The sequence below is a fragment of the Trifolium pratense genome, linkage group LG1 (assembly GCF_020283565.1).
Source record: "Trifolium pratense cultivar HEN17-A07 linkage group LG1, ARS_RC_1.1, whole genome shotgun sequence".
In the NCBI taxonomy this organism is placed as follows: domain Eukaryota; kingdom Viridiplantae; phylum Streptophyta; class Magnoliopsida; order Fabales; family Fabaceae; genus Trifolium; species Trifolium pratense.
The window spans coordinates 14,360,949-14,376,950 of NC_060059.1; the positions used below are offsets into that span (position 1 = coordinate 14,360,949).

Sequence of the window (16,002 nt, forward strand, 5' to 3'; positions counted from 1 at the left end):
GATTTTATCTCTATTAAATTAGAAACTCTTAAACAATCTCTTAAATTACATTCATATGTTTATTTTTTATTCTTAATTTAAAAAAACCATTTTCTCTATTTTTATCTCTATTTTTTTTATTAAACAAACCATTTTCTCTATTTCTTTTCTTTATTTAAAAAATATTGTTAAAACAAAATAATTTTTGACATTTAACTTCTTTTTTGAATTAAAAAAAAATACTATAATACAATCCAAATTCATGTGAAAAGAGGCGTAACGGGATACCCGAATCCCGTTAGGAATACCCAATTTCCGTTGAGTGTGGGTTTGAGGTTATACTTTTTATCTCTGCTCGAAATTGGAATGAATTTGGGGAAACCCAAACTTTATGGGTTTAGATTTGGGGAGGACAAAATCCAAACTTTATGTTCTGGAATAATATGGAAAATCAAAGACACGCTAATAAATATCAAAACAAAATAAACACAAACTTGACTTATGAAGTCAATGATCATTGGACATCAGTTAGGTCATTTGACTTTTAAAAAACAAAATATGAGAAGCAAACCACATAATTGTGAGATCCCGGGTTCGAATCCGGATCACGACTCACGACGTCCGGCCAAACAATTTCGACATTTTATACTAGTTGAGATAGGATTTATGGGATTCGGTAGTATTTTGATTAATTGCATATGCATGTATATAGCAAGTCTCAATTGGAAAACCTCCAAACTTATCTAGACATGTCGTGATGGAGGGTGCTCAATATAAGACAAATCAAACTACCATATATTACGGGGAAACTAGACAAAGAAAAATCAAAATACAACAAAATCAAATACATCACGCTGGATAAAAATCAAAGGAATTAGCATGGTAACGGTTCAAACACATTGTTGGACTAAGATCATTAATTCTGTAGAACACCACTATTGTCGTGTCTCATTAAACTTTCTCCAACTCTATATATTTGTACTCAAGCCTCTACTATGAAACACAAAATAACTAATACAAAACAAGAGAAAATAACAATGGAGATGACACAGAGAAGTTTAAGCTTGTTGGTGTTATGTTTCCTTATGGGAACAATGTTAGTGAGTGCTCAGAGTGCAACTAACGTAAGGGCAACATACCATAATTACAATCCTCAGAATATTAATTGGGATTACAACACTGCCAGTGTATATTGTGCTACATGGGATGCTAATCAGCCTTTGTCATGGCGTAGCAAATATGGTTGGACTGCTTTTTGTGGACCCGCTGGACCTACGGGCAGAGATTCTTGCGGCAAATGTTTAAGTGTAAGTCCACTTCTCTCTGCTTAACTAAGATGAATATCTGTACTTTGTTTGTTGCTTTTATTTTTACTCACTCACCGTATTTATTTTCGATGGACGCTCTTCGCCCCTTAAATTGATCAGAATCTCCCCATATCCCTCCATATGCTAGAAGATAATTTCTGGTAGTGCAAATCTTACTCAGGGGAGGTCTCGACAATTTTGAGATCCGACCTTACATATTAAAGATGGACCCCTTAATGAAAAAAGTAAAAAATTCGAAAAGAATAATATTCTTTTCAATTGTAAATGATATAATTAAGTAACATAAAAAATAGTCATATTATAATCAATACCAACAAAAATTTCTTCTAACTACTTAAAAAAGAAAAAAGTTTCTCTCCTATCGGTGATGAAGAAGGAGAAGCTACATGAGTTTCTGTTTGTATTTGAAACAAGAAAAATATTTTTTTATTCATTTTATTTTTCTGAAATTTGAACCTAGCCACTTTTGATTTGACCAACACAATTAGATTAAAAAAAATATTAGAACTTTTTAGTTAATTTTTTAATCAAATTTTTTTAAAAAAAAAACCTACTACCATATAAATTATTTTTGAGCCCCCTAAAAAATGGAGGACCAGTGCCATAGGACACCTTACACTCACTCAAGGCCGGCCTTGATCTTACTGGGAGATATCTTCCGGTAGTTTTCTAGTCTGAGCAATTCAAAGAGGGGAAGAGCAACCATCTCAGTTTTGGATAGTTGAATTAATATTGTTGTGATGATGCAGGTGACAAATACTGCAACTGGAGCTCAGGCAACAGTGAGAATAGTGGATAAATGTGCCAATGGTGGTCTGGATTTGGATGTGAATGTCTTCAATAAAATTGATACAAATGGACAGGGTTACCAGAATGGCCATCTTACAGTTAACTATAACTTTGTTAATTGTTAATTAATGTGAATGAATGAATCACTGTTTGTGATCAAAAGATGTACTAAGTACCGCCTAATAATACCATAAATAAAACAAGCGGTGCTACTTGTATACTACCTTTAATTTGGATGAATCTAAATAAACTTGTTCTTATTTATCATTTACTATATATAGCTTGCTATTTGGTAACATTCGGATTTGGATTTCATTTTTGTCCTGTTTCACACACACATAATAAGGTGATCTTGGAAACAAGTTAAGGTAATTCGAAGTTAGACATATGGGTTAGGATCAATTAACACCAAAGTGTCAAACTTTAATTTGACATCAAATCTCATCCATTCGTTTTATTTAAAACCATAAAAGTATCAATATCAACAAGAACTATGAAAAATGGTTTGAAATCCAATATTTGAAGTTCCATATTAATTAATTTTATATTAATATCGCATGGCTTTATAGAAGAGCAATAATATTTCATCCATAGCCCTCTTATGCTTCTGTTGCCATGGAAGATAAATTTAGAAGATAAAATTTGACGACATTTTGCTGTGAACAAGATTGAGATTATTGTTTGAGTAAAAAGAAAGATTAAATTAGTGTTGATGTGAATTTATGACTATAAACATTTCTCTCTATGAACAAATTGAAAGAAAATTTGTTATTTAAGGAAAGATTGTGAGACAAATCACAAAATATTCAATTTTGTGAAACATTTTAGTGATTGTTTTAGACCATTGGATTAAATAAAATGAATGGATATGAACAAATAACTTTTAATTATGAACAAATAACTTTTAATTTTATAACCCTAGACATATATATCATTTAATTATGAACAAATTAATAACTTTTAATTTTATAAGGAGATATATATACACAAATGAGTTCATGATCTATAGAAAGAGCAGGAGCGGCGGATTCAGAAATTTAATATCGTGGGACCAAGTTCTACGAGCATATTTTGATTAAAAACATTATAATATAAAACTAAGATATCAGACTCAAGTGGTTAAAAAGTTTGCAAAAAAAAAATCTATAACTATATTAAGTATATAAAAGGTACATATCAACAATTGTACGATCAATATCAAGAATCACGGACTGAGCCCCTTATCAATTGTTTAAAGACTGGGATTATTCCAACATTTTATTCTTGATATGTAATAGAACATTTAAGATTTGAAGTATAAAACTAATAATATTAGTTTCAATTAAGATAGAAATATGTTAAAAATTTCAGAAGTTATGTAATTGCAATTTATTTCTATTCACAAAATAAAAATGGCACAGTAGCTGATATTAGGTACATTCATTTCTCCATGAAAGATAAGCTAATACTGTAAAAAAAATTCTATGAGTAATTTTATGAGTAATTTTAATTAGAATTCTAGCTCTTAAAGAATTGCCAGAATTTGTTAATTTCTTGTCTATATATAATTTGCTACTTGAAGTGAAGTGAAACCAAGAGACCACATGTGAATAACAATGACAAAGAAAGAACAGCAGATGTGGCTGAGTCCGATCCTGGAGATGAGCTGCATTGACAATATATATAATTAGACTATTGATTTCATTCTTCATCTTCATTGTACTTGGAATGAAAAATAAGATATAGATTGGTTGCAAGTGATCTCGTTGCCACGTCCACTCATATTCATTCAGTCTTTGTCGTTTTGATTCGTCAATAAAAAATACAGACTTATAGATGTTATAAATTCTTACCTTGAACCGGATGATGCATAATGGCAGTTTCCATGACCTGAAATGATGCATATTGGCAGTAATATTTATGGATATTTTACAAATTTGAATTTTGTCTCGTGAAAATATTCTTAGAAATGAGTATTGGGCCTAACTCATCCTTACAAAATCGGCTACCAGTACTATTGGACTTGGTGCGTAGATATAAACGGTGGGTGGCCCGATAGCGGGGCTCTGATACCATCTTAGAAATATGTATTAGGTCTAACTCAACCTTACAAAACCGACTTGTAAGGTGAGGATTGTCACTTGCTTATAAACACTTGTCAAGGCCGTCTCACAACTGATGTGAGACTTCTTAACCATTATACGGTCAAACTTTTACCACTGACTTGACAACTTTTACTGTCTTATTTCATTCAATTAAGCTTATGTGTTTGATGAAATGCTTACTTGGATCATTGCTTGTAAGCGTCGCGGTTCCTCCAAATACACAACTGGAAGGTGTCGGATGCTTTTGATAGTAGTCATTGAAGGCATAAGAAGCATGATCAAGGAGAGTGTTTGGTTCATAACAGATTGCTCCAGGTTGAATTTGTGAGCAATCTGCACCTCCTTGACAACAAGCATAATTAAGAGCTACTTGTAGATCAGAGTTTGAAGCTCCTTTGTTAGCCACACACCATTGTCCACCACCTAATGATGCAGATATTCCTACAAAAGTCCAAAGATGTCATTTTGATTTTTCATTAGGTAGCTCGGTTGGTGATCTAAGAGATATATTGATTGAGTTTTAAGTTGTGAGTTCGATACCAAAAAGTATAACTACTAATTGTGGAGGGACACTAAATAACTATTAATCGAGAGGTTCATGATTCAAATCCTGAAAACTAATATAATCAACTAACATTTGTCTATAAAAAATAGTACTCTTTGTTACGTACCTGAAAGAATGCACAAAGAGGATAGAGCAAACTGCCAAATTGTACGATCCATCTTTGGAAGTCGGCTTTTGAGTTTGAAAAAACATATAATGTATATAAGAAAATCAAATCACAGTGGAATTTGTAAAACAAAAAAATCAAGTCACAATGGAAGAAAATCACTAGACACAGGAAAGATGCAGTGAAGTTGATTTGCTTGAAGTTTTTACTAACCTTTTCCCAATATGCAATGCACTTTGTTTGTGTGTGTTCGTCTCTAATCTCACACGTGATTTTTCAAGTAATTTATATCCTTACCTATTAATACAACGAAATCACAAAGATTAATAACAAAAAATAATAATAAAATACTTGTCAAAAATAAATAAATAAATAAATAAATGAAAAAGATCTATTTCATGTCATGAATTCATTTATAAGACTTCAATAATTATAATGATTTACCATGCTTGCAAAATTAGAGAGCTTTTCATTTAAAAAATATTTAGAATCGCATGAATAAACATTTACTTAAGGACGCTCTCATTTTTTCTTTACATTTATTAAAAAAAATTAAATAAATTTTTCGTCTCTAAAAATATAACAGAATTTACATTTTAATCATTAAAAATAAAAACTTAACATTTTAATCATTTGACATGTACGTTCTTGAAATTTCTTAAACATACAGATATTTTACATAATAAATACGTATAACATGAACATGGTCATAAATTTAACATTAACATGAATATAAACGGGTCATTATGGACCAAAAACGAAACAATTTTATTTAAGGGGCCTTCTATGGTACATCAGAAAGATTATGATGTACTGGTACATTAAAATGTATTAACCAACAGTAATTTGACATGCCGTAATAGTATTAACAAACTGGAACAATTAAGTTTGACTTATATTTATAGATTTAACACAACAAAATATCTGCATTTTTCACTTTTCACCGCCCAATTTTCTTGTTGATGATTTTGTTTATCATTATTAGAATTTTAGAGGCTTATACTCAACCACAAAAGCTAGCTTGAGAGTTGAGGTTTGCACTACACTTATAAAGGCTATCTTTACCATATCTCTAGCCAATGTGAGACTTCTAACAATCATCAAAATCAATTTCAAACTCTCCACATCCATACCCCTGATCGTCTGCCTTTATGTTCAGAATTAAGGTTCCGATGCGCCTCTCTCTGTCGACCAGATCCTCTAGTATGGTGGCGACACGAGAACCTTCAACTCTGTAAGTTTGCTGGTTACCATTTTCACTTCTGAACTTTTGAATTCCTTTTCTTCATTTAGATGTGCGATTTTCTTCTGGAATTTTGAATTTCTTCGTAAGTTCAAATTGAAACTCAATTTCCATAGTATATAAAAGTAAAAAATTTATAGTATACTAGCCGGCCAGACAGGCGCGTTCCGCGCCTGCCTGTGTCTAACTTATGTAAAATAAAAAACGACATGTCTTATGTTATGGTGAATTTGTTAATAAAATATTTTCGCTACTAAAAAAAATTTGTGACTTATGTTATGGTGAATTTGTTAATAAAAAAATTTTATTGCTAAAAAAAATAAGGGTATTGTTGATATTATGAAAAGTCCACACCAAAAATTATTATTACATTATTATGTATAGAATAGAATAGATGAAGGACAAAATTGGCAAATAAAAATCCACACTAAAAAATGGTTATGCATTCGGTTACGAATTCTTGAATCAAACAAGTGGCAAAAGTTAATATGCATAAGGGGATGTTTATGCATGGTGCATAAGCCCAGAATTACTCGCGCGCCCCCCAAAAATTTCTCGCACGCGCCCCCAGCCCCCCCAAAGGCTCGCTATCCCCACCCCCTTTCTGCTGATGCACACGTTTTGTTTTTATTTTTAGCCTATTAGGCCTGAAAGCCCATATTGCTACGCGCGCCCCCCAATTGCTACGCGCCCCCCCATTTTCTAGCCCCCCAATTTCTAGCGCACCCCCCCAGGTTTTTTTTTTTTTTTAGATTTCTAGGCTTTTTTTTTTGTCTCAGAATCGAATTTGAACGGCAATGAAAAACGTATGAATTAGAATCGAATTGGGTAGCTTGGTTTTTCTTTTTGTGATGAGGTTTTTTTTAGTGATAAAATATTTGTGTTTTTGCTGAATTGAGACAAAGTAGAGTGATTAATTTTTTTTTTATAATTGTTGAGTGATTATTGGTTAGAGAATCTTGAGATGTTAATTTGGTTCAGTAATAGTAATAATAATGAAGGAATATTATTTCAATAATACAATAAATTCAATATTAAAAACAAAATATTGATTTCAATAAACACATAAAACCATTTTATAATACAAATGGTTTCACTTTTTAACTCTCTGAAACCATTTAACCAGCATAATGGTTTCCAGGATTTTTAAAACCATAAAAACACAATATTGATTTCAATAAACACATAAAACCATTTTATAATACAAATGGTTTCACTTTTTAACTCTCTGAAACCATTTAACCAGCATAATGGTTTCCGGGATTTTTAAAACCATAAAAACACAATATTGATTTCAATAAACACATAAAACCAATTTATAATACAAATGGTTTCACTTTTTAACTCTCTGAAACCATTTAACCAGCATAATGGTTTCCAGGATTTTTAAAACCATAAAAACACAATATTGATTTCAATAAACACATAAAACCATTTTATAATACAAATGGTTTCACTTTTTAACTCTCTGAAACCAGCACAATGGTTTCCAGAATAATTGTAACGAAAATTCACTGTTCATCTTCTCTTACGCGAAACAGTGAAAACGTGATCACTGTTCATCCGCGATCACTGTTCATCTTCTTCACCTTCTCTCACGAACTCACACCTTCTCTCACGAACTCCGATTCCAATTCATCTCAGAAATTGCAAAACTCCGATTCCGATTCCGATTCATCTCAGAAATTGTAATTCGTTGTCGTTTTCGTTCTATTCAAGAGAATCGATTTGTAAGATTCCGATTGGAAAACGAAGATAGCGAGAGCGAAGAAGATTGAAGAGCTTGCAGCGGTTACAGCGATGATGGTTTGGCATGATTTTAGTTTAAAACTAACTACTAAAATAATTAACCATACATAATACTCTGAAATTTATCCCTAATCAATAAAATAAAATAAAATTCAATCAATCAAAATTAAAAGCGTGATAAAAAAATCTGAGGGGTGCGCTAGAAATCTAAAAAAAAAAAAAAAAACCTGGGGGGGTGCGCTAGAAATTGGGGGGCTAGAAATTGGGGGGCTAGAAAATGGGGGGCGCGTAGCAATTGGGGGCGCGCGTAGCAATATGGGGGGCGCACTAGAAATTGGGGGCTAGAAAATGGGGGGCGCGTAGCAATATGGGGGGCGCGCGTAGCAATTATGCATGGTGCATAAGCTTGGGCTTATGCACCTTAACCGGACCTCAAACAAGTCATTTATGAGACGGTAAAGTTGGAAATAAAAAAAATTCACACCAAAAAAAAGTATCATCTTTATTATATGTATATTATTACATTATGTATAGAATAGAATAGATGAAGGGCATTCTACCAAAAAAAAAAGAATAGATGAAGGGCAAAATTGACAAATAAAAATCCACACTAAAAAATGGTTATGCATACAGTTACGAATTCTTGAATCAACAACTCATGTATGAGAGGGTAAAGTTGGAAATAAAAAAAATCCACACACAAAAAAGTATCCTCTTTATTATATGTATAGATAATTTTGACCCCACTGCTCAAAATTTCTGGATCAATCCCTGATTGAACCGTGATCCTTCCTAACAAGTTATCTTCCTCTTAATCTCTCTTGATATCTTTTGATTTTTTAATGTAGGGAGAGTGTGAGATTAAAAGAGATAGCGAGTCAGAAGAAAGAAAAAGAGAAAAAAGAGATGATATCCGCCAGAGTTGGCATGTGCTCTAGAAGACAAATCAAGCTATGACTATATAAATAATGTTCTGGAATTAAAATTACGTACAGGGAAACTAGACAAAGAAAAATCAACACACTACAAAACCCAATATACACGCAAAGTGAAAATTCAAAACAAGCATGGTAACGGTTCAAGGCCAATGCTAGGGTGGGAGACCATGATAGGTCTCTCACCGGTGCACCGTATGACATGTGGTTAGGATTGAATGTGTACATGATATTATGGTGTACTGTCAGTATTATATTATTTATATTTTTTTGAAATTTTTTTTCAATTTTTCCGGAAAAATGTTTTCTAACTTTTTTCGGGCACAAAATTTTTCGATTTTTTCTTTTGGAAAAAATTTCCCGATTTTTGGGGGAAAAAGTTTCGATTTCACATAAAAGCAATTCCAGAGTTTTTCTGGGAAAAAAATTTTCCGTTCTTTTTTCGGAAAAAAAATGTTTTTGCTTATTTTTTTTTTATGGAAAAAGTTCAGATTTTTTCCGAAAAAAAGTTTCCGATTTTTTGGGGAAAATAGTTTCGAAATGTTCACCTAAAAATTATTGTCGATACAAAAAAAGTAAAAAAATAGAAAATATTTGAAACTTTTTTTCCCGAATAAAATATTGGAACTTTTTCAGAAAAAAATCGAAAACTTTATTTTCGGAAAATATCCGAAACTTTTTTCCCGAAAAAAGAACGGAAACTTTTTGTTCAGCAAAGACTCCGAAATTGTTTTTTTTTCTAAAATCGAAACTTTTTTCCTCAAAAATCTGGAACTTTTTTTCCAAAAAAAAAATCAAAAATTTTTTTCAAAAAGAAAAATTGAAAACTTTTTTTTTTCAAAAAAATTTAATAAATAATATAATACTGACAGTACACCATAATATCATGTACACATTCAATCCTGACCACATATCATATGGTGCACCGGTGAGAGACCTGTCATGGTCTCCCACCCTAGAATTGGCCACGGTTCAAATGCATTGTTAGACTTGAGATTAATTATGTGGAAAATAGTACTATTGTCGTGTCTCGTTAAACTTTCTCCAACTCTATATATTTGTACACCATCCTCTACTATGATCCAAATCCACAAAAAAACTAATACAAACTACAGAAAATGGAGAGCACACAGAAAGTTTTAAGCTTGTTGGTATTATGTTTCCTTATGGGAACAATGTTAGTGAGTGCTCAGAGTGCAACTAATGTTAGAGCAACATACAATAATTACAATCCTCAGAATATTAATTGGGACTATAACACTGCCAGTGTATACTGTGCTACATGGGATGCTAATCAGCCTTTGTCTTGGCGTAGCAAATACGGTTGGACTGCCTTTTGTGGACCCGCTGGACCTACAGGAAGAGATTCTTGCGGCAAATGTTTAAGTGTATGACCTCTAATCTGGTAATCTGGAGTTCGGTCGGGAGGTAATTACCTCACAGCCGAAATCTAAATTACCAGGTCCCTTCACCTGAGAACTAGATTATGATGAATTAGTTAGTTAAGGTGAATTGCATGTTGATTACTTGTTAAAGTTGAATTAATAATATTGTGGTGATGATATGCAGGTGACAAATACTGCAACTGGAGCTCAAGCAACCGTGAGAATAGTGGATCAATGCTCTAATGGAGGGTTGGACTTAGATGTGAATGTCTTCAATCAAATTGATACAAATGGACAGGGTTACCAAAATGGCTATCTTACAGTTAACTATAGCTTTGTTAATTGTGGTGATTGATTCATTCATTCATTCTGTTGTATGAATGGATCACTCTTTGTAATAAGATCGATGTGGTACCACTTCCTAATAATACCATAAATAAAATTAATAAGTGGTGCTAAAAGTACTTTGTATACTTAATTGGATCAAATTATTGATAAATCTATACTTGTTTCATCTATCTTCGTTTAGTACTATATATAACTAACTTACTATTTGGATTTTATTTTCTCTCACACACAAGCACATAACAGGGGGGATACGATTAAACTAGGCTTAATTAGTCTTTTGGTCCCTTAAAGACATTCACTACAACATTTTAGCTCTAAGGCAACCCCTAATTTTTTTGAATCAAAAAAAGCGTTCTTGTAGAATACCATAAGCAACGGTTTTCTTATACCGTAGCGATATGATACTGAACTTTAAAAACAATATGCAACGACTAAAAAGCGCTCTCTTATGATACAACCATAACGGTTTTTTATTGAATCTTTTTTGGCAACCACAAAAACTGTTCTGCTATAATTTCTAATTATTTATTAAATAAAAAATATAAAACTGTTATTCTTTGTGTGCAAAAAATTTCACATTATCATCGTATTCCCAAAGTACAAATCTAAATTAGATAGAGATAGAAGCTCGTTTTCTTCCATTCTACGAAATCAGCAAACCCCTTTCATATGAGAAGCTCAAAATCCCTACTCCAAATCACAAACAACAAATCCCTAAATCCCTTTGGTGCAAAATTATCAACTCCAAGAACCCTAAACTCACTAATGATCCCTTCTCGATTGGTTTCATTCCAACGCACCCGAAACTCTCACTGAATCTCCCTCTCGAAGTTTCAATCTCCCTCTCAGGAAGCAAAACGAAAAAAACGAAAAAAAGTATCAATCCCTAATTCCTCTCTCAGTCACGATACTTCAATCCCTAATTCCTCTTATGAAGCTTCAATGACTCGGTCACTGATTCTATTTATTGAATCGCGGTTTAGTTCGAAGCCCAATCGCAGTTTCAACAACGCCTCAGTTCGAAGTTCAATCGCAATTTCGACAGGTACTGTTCAAAGTCTTCCTTTTCCACTTGGTCTTTTCTTCAATAGGCTCACTATTAGAACTGAGGTTTAACAACTTTTGATTTGTCTTATTATTTGGTTTAGTTGAACTCAATTGATTTGGTTATTTGATTTCTGTTCATTGAATTTTCTATCGCTCGTTTTCTAAAGGCAGCAAATATGCCAGCTTCGATGCTCCTGTTTTTTCGCCATCATCCTTGAATATCTCGCCACTGAGGTAATTTTCGTTCAATTCCTGTCTCGTTATTTTTCAATCTCATATTTCATATACATGTTGCTAGATCTAGAATTTGTTGTTCATGAATAATTTTGAATTAATCACACTAGATTTGTTTGAATTTAGTTTAATTTCAGCTGATTAGGGTTTTGAACAAGCTCTCATTCATTGTCTTTCCATCTATAACAGAATGTAATCCACCATTCTTCGAGTTGTTGCTTGGATTCTCTATGAAATTGCTTCTTCTCTCAATCTAATGGAATTTGTTGCGGTAACTCTGGTTACCTTTTCATCGCTATTCCTTGTCTACCTTGGGTTGAGAGTTCAGTTGCATTGATAGGATTTGATGTAAACCATATATACAAATGCATGTTTACATTTCAATTGGTGTGTTCATGATATTGAACTGCATTGATGCAAGACCCTGATGAATGAATCTTATTTGATTCTTTAAATAGTAGTATATAACCTGTAGTTATTCTTTTAAAGTATCACCGAATAATGATCATTTTTATAACTTCAATATTCTTTTTTCTTCTTTTGTTTATATTCTAATTAGTATGTTTATCATTTTGACACTGCAGGGTGATATAAATGATCATGAATCTATTGGTAAGGCAATTAAGTAAGTTGATATCGTGATCATATGTGCTGCTGGTAAGCTACTAATTGAGGTTGTTAGACTCTTGGTAGTAGAAATGCAGAATTTGCAATTTACAGGATGGAAGAATTGACTTTTATTGAGCATGTTTCTCTCAATAACAACTTAGAAGACACATCACCAAGAAGCTATCCAGCAAGTTTTGCACCTGTAGATTAGTATGGAACTTATTCAATGAGAATAAGGTACTTTGAATATTTTCTCTTTACTGTGCTTAGTTAATTTATCTATTGATGCATGCATGACCAAATATTATCTAGTTTGAAACTTTCTCCTATATTTTCAGGTTTTGAGGCTTCTTGATTTTCTAGTCAGCCTATTGGAGCATCCACTTGGCGAGGTCATTGAATTTGTAATTTTTGGTTGGTTCTCCTGGTATTCAAGTTTATCGTGCTCCTTTTTTATTCAGAAACTTGTCTAAATTACTCCTGGAAGACATTGTGAGTTGCCTATTTTCTTGTTAATTATTTGTATTATTAGAGGTATTGTACTTAATATTTTAATATTTCCCAAATAGTAGTGATAATAGTGTGTCCTGCTATAGTATGACTATATTTCTTTGTGTATTATGCTTGTCTTTTTCATCTCTTTCATGTTAGTTTATGCTGTTGTTTCTTTACTACACTATTGTGATCTATTTTCTGCTATTGTATGTCCTTGTTGCTGCATAATATTCTGGTTTGTGTGCTTCTGCATATTTTGCCACTGCGTTTCTGGTTGTTTCTGCATTCTCACTCTGGTTCATGCACATTACACATATGGGTGTCACCGTGTGTCTGTATTTCCCACACATGTCGAACACTCAGTCGTGACTTCAACCTGAAGTGTTGGTGCTGGCTTATTTTTTCAGATTTTGATGATATACATCTACTATTGTCAAGCAGGTTTGAATGTTATATGCAATGATTATGTTGGATTGCGTCTCGTTGAGAAGAGGACCAAGGAAGAAGCTCACAATAAAGAGTAGTTAAACAAAGAACAAGTCAATGGAAATCTCATATATGGTTAGTTTACTTTGCTATTTGTATGTTTACTTCGGCCGTTCGATTCTATTTTGAACAAGTTCTTTTTATTTGAATTGGGGTTAAAGGTGGTATTTTTAATGTACAGTTATGTAAATGTAAGGGATGAGTGGATTAGAGAAATATTATGATTTGGGAGAATGTGTGTGCGTGCGCGCGCGAGGGGTTTGCTTAAGGAATAATATTAGTGTGCTTATAATGTCCACTCTTTTTAGACATTATTTATTGAACATATTACTTTTATTTTATTTTGTAGATGAATAATTTCAAGATTTGGAAGCACAAGATGAAGAAATAGAAGTTGATACTGATGTTTTTTTTATTTTATAGACGTTGATGGTAATTTTGAATGTAACAATGATGATTGACTTGTTTTATAGTATATTAAAGAACCACATATTTTTAACACTCTTATTTGATACTTATATATGAATGGTATATGATTGACATCATATTACAACTTTATAAGAATTATTTTAAACCTAAACTTGTTCCGGAGCTCATTAGGGACCAATGTATTGTAAAATCTTGTCTTATTTCGTTTTCCTTTCAATTATTTGAGTAAAAGTATGTTGACAATTGGAGTTCTACTAATGATATCATTGTCTTTCTTGATTCTTGTCAGACAAGGAGTTCTTCCATGTTCAGAAACTCTCTCCTGTCCTAGATGTAAGTAAAAGTATATATTATTCTATCTCTGGAAATTTTTGCTAGTACTTTTCAAAGTCTCATATATTTTTCTAACTTCATTTTTCTATCATTGCAGATTCAAGTTGTTTGCATGTTAATTGTGGTGGAAACAATATACAGGTGAGGGAAAATGGTAAAACTATCCTCTATATTGGATTGGAGATGGAGATGTGACGGGGGATGCTGCTAAATATTATATTGATTCTGAAAATCATTGGGGTTTTAGTAGGCCGGGGACTTCATGGATGACTTCATCAATAAATACAACAGCTCGTGATTTGACATCATCAAGTATGCCAGAAATATATACAACAGCTCGTGCAGCTCCCATTTTGCTTACTTATTTTCACTATTGCCTAAAGTTACTAGTACATTTGAAGATTTTGTATCAATTCAAGGTGAATGATTCACATTGGAATATACATTTAAGATAGTTTCATTTTGAAGTGGCATGGTCTATTTCATTTTGAAGATGCTAGTTTGATTAATGTGAATGATTGACAATATTAGGACAACTTTATGTTGATCGATGTTATTTTGATATATATATATATATGAATGACAATCATTTTCGTTTAATTTGGTATGTCTTTTATTATTGGATCATATTGAAATTATTGTTTTTAAGTATAATATAATAATTATTTATCAGGGTGATAAAATTAAAAGGAAAATAAAATGATAGTTTTTGCAGTAGTGCGAAATCATTCTTGTAGTTAGGAAACCGTTGTTTTAGATCATATAGGAAAGGATCTACCAAAACGGTTTTTTATAGAGCAATGGCGAGAAAGCGTTGCTGTATCTTATCAACCAGAACGGTTTATGATTTGGCAACGGCGAAAACTCGTTGCTGTATCAAAAACCGTTGTCATATCTTTTCAATAGATAATAAATTTAAGGGTCTACCAGAACGGTTTTACGTTAAACAACTGTTGAAAACCGTTGCCGTAGATAAAAGCAAACCGTTCTCTATACTAGAACAATGGCAACGGTTTATTTGAGAACAGAGAGAAACCATTGTGGTTGGGAACTGTAAGAACCGTTCTCCTAGGGACTCTAAGAAAACGGTTGACTTGAAGGCGTTGCCATTGAAAGAAAAAACCGTTGCGAAAGGCTAAGAGAACCCCTCGGTATAGAACGCCACAAAACCGTTCTTGTAGCCTATGGCAACGGTTTTTTAACATTACAGAACGCTTTTTTGGCGTTCTTGTAGAATGAAAATGTTGTAGTGATTTTAGGTTTCACAATGGTCCCTTAAAGAAAAAAAGGTTCGAATTGGTCCCTTAAAGACACATTTGTTTCTCAATTGGTCCTTTCCGTCAATTTTTTACAAAAAACGTTAGTTTTAGTTGACTGGATTGTGGATGACATTAAGTGTAAGTGGTCTACCAAAAACCTTATTAATTTTTAAAATTTTAACCATTGGAATTTTTTGTTATATTTGGAGTTAAAATTTAACGGAAATGACCAATATGGCAAACATATATGTCTTTAAGGGACCAATCCGGACCTTTTTTTCTTTAAGGGACCAATTCGAGCCTTTTTTTCTTTAAGGGACCATTGTGAAACCTAAAATGTCTTTAAAGGACCAATAGACTAATTAAGCCATTAAACTATGAACAAATAATTACTAACTTTTTCAAAAAAAAATTTAAGCCTATACTACTCATAAAGTTAGGCATATTGCAATGAATTAACAGTTTCTTAAATTAAATTTTTAAGTTTATCTTTTGTGTCTCTATGAAAGCCGCCTTACATGACCATACACAAACAATTTCGAATTTCCCTTTATATTTGGATTTCATAGGAATTATATTGTGTATGGGGCAAGACTTTT

The 16,002-nt window shown here is 32.4% G+C and overlaps 3 protein-coding genes and 1 long non-coding RNA gene across 6 annotated transcripts; 3 read left to right on the plus strand and 1 right to left on the minus strand.

The window, feature by feature from the left end:
• The first annotated feature begins 978 nt into the window (after positions 1–978).
• On the plus strand, positions 979–2,372 carry LOC123903129 (pathogenesis-related protein PR-4-like). The gene is made up of 2 exons (XM_045953020.1): positions 979–1,286; positions 2,057–2,372. The coding sequence occupies exons 1-2, from the start codon at positions 1,017–1,019 to the stop codon at positions 2,219–2,221; spliced, it is 435 nt and encodes a 144-aa protein (XP_045808976.1). The 5' UTR covers positions 979–1,016; the 3' UTR covers positions 2,222–2,372.
• A 1,244-nt stretch (positions 2,373–3,616) lies between these two features.
• LOC123888853 (major pollen allergen Ole e 10-like) lies at positions 3,617–4,903 on the minus strand. Its single transcript, XM_045938040.1, has 4 exons — positions 4,852–4,903; positions 4,361–4,621; positions 3,929–3,965; positions 3,617–3,741 (listed from the first exon to the last, which is right to left on the minus strand). Exons 1-4 carry the CDS (start codon positions 4,901–4,903, stop codon positions 3,648–3,650), a joined length of 444 nt encoding a protein of 147 aa, XP_045793996.1. The 3' UTR covers positions 3,617–3,647.
• Positions 4,904–9,841: 4,938 nt separating this feature from the next.
• Positions 9,842–10,681, plus strand: LOC123903130 (pathogenesis-related protein PR-4-like). Its single transcript, XM_045953021.1, has 2 exons — positions 9,842–10,166; positions 10,348–10,681. Exons 1-2 carry the CDS (start codon positions 9,897–9,899, stop codon positions 10,516–10,518), a joined length of 441 nt encoding a protein of 146 aa, XP_045808977.1. The 5' UTR covers positions 9,842–9,896; the 3' UTR covers positions 10,519–10,681.
• Positions 10,682–11,120: 439 nt separating this feature from the next.
• LOC123903131 lies at positions 11,121–14,710 on the plus strand. 3 transcript variants are annotated; one of them, XR_006807842.1, is made up of 9 exons: positions 11,121–11,556; positions 11,726–11,792; positions 11,982–12,063; positions 12,377–12,638; positions 12,740–12,893; positions 13,338–13,457; positions 13,732–13,814; positions 14,101–14,144; positions 14,242–14,710. It is a non-coding gene; the product is annotated as an uncharacterized LOC123903131 (long non-coding RNA). The 3 variants fall into 3 exon arrangements; XR_006807843.1 differs by lacking the exon at positions 13,732–13,814; XR_006807844.1 differs by lacking the exon at positions 12,740–12,893.
• Positions 14,711–16,002: the final 1,292 nt, after the last annotated feature.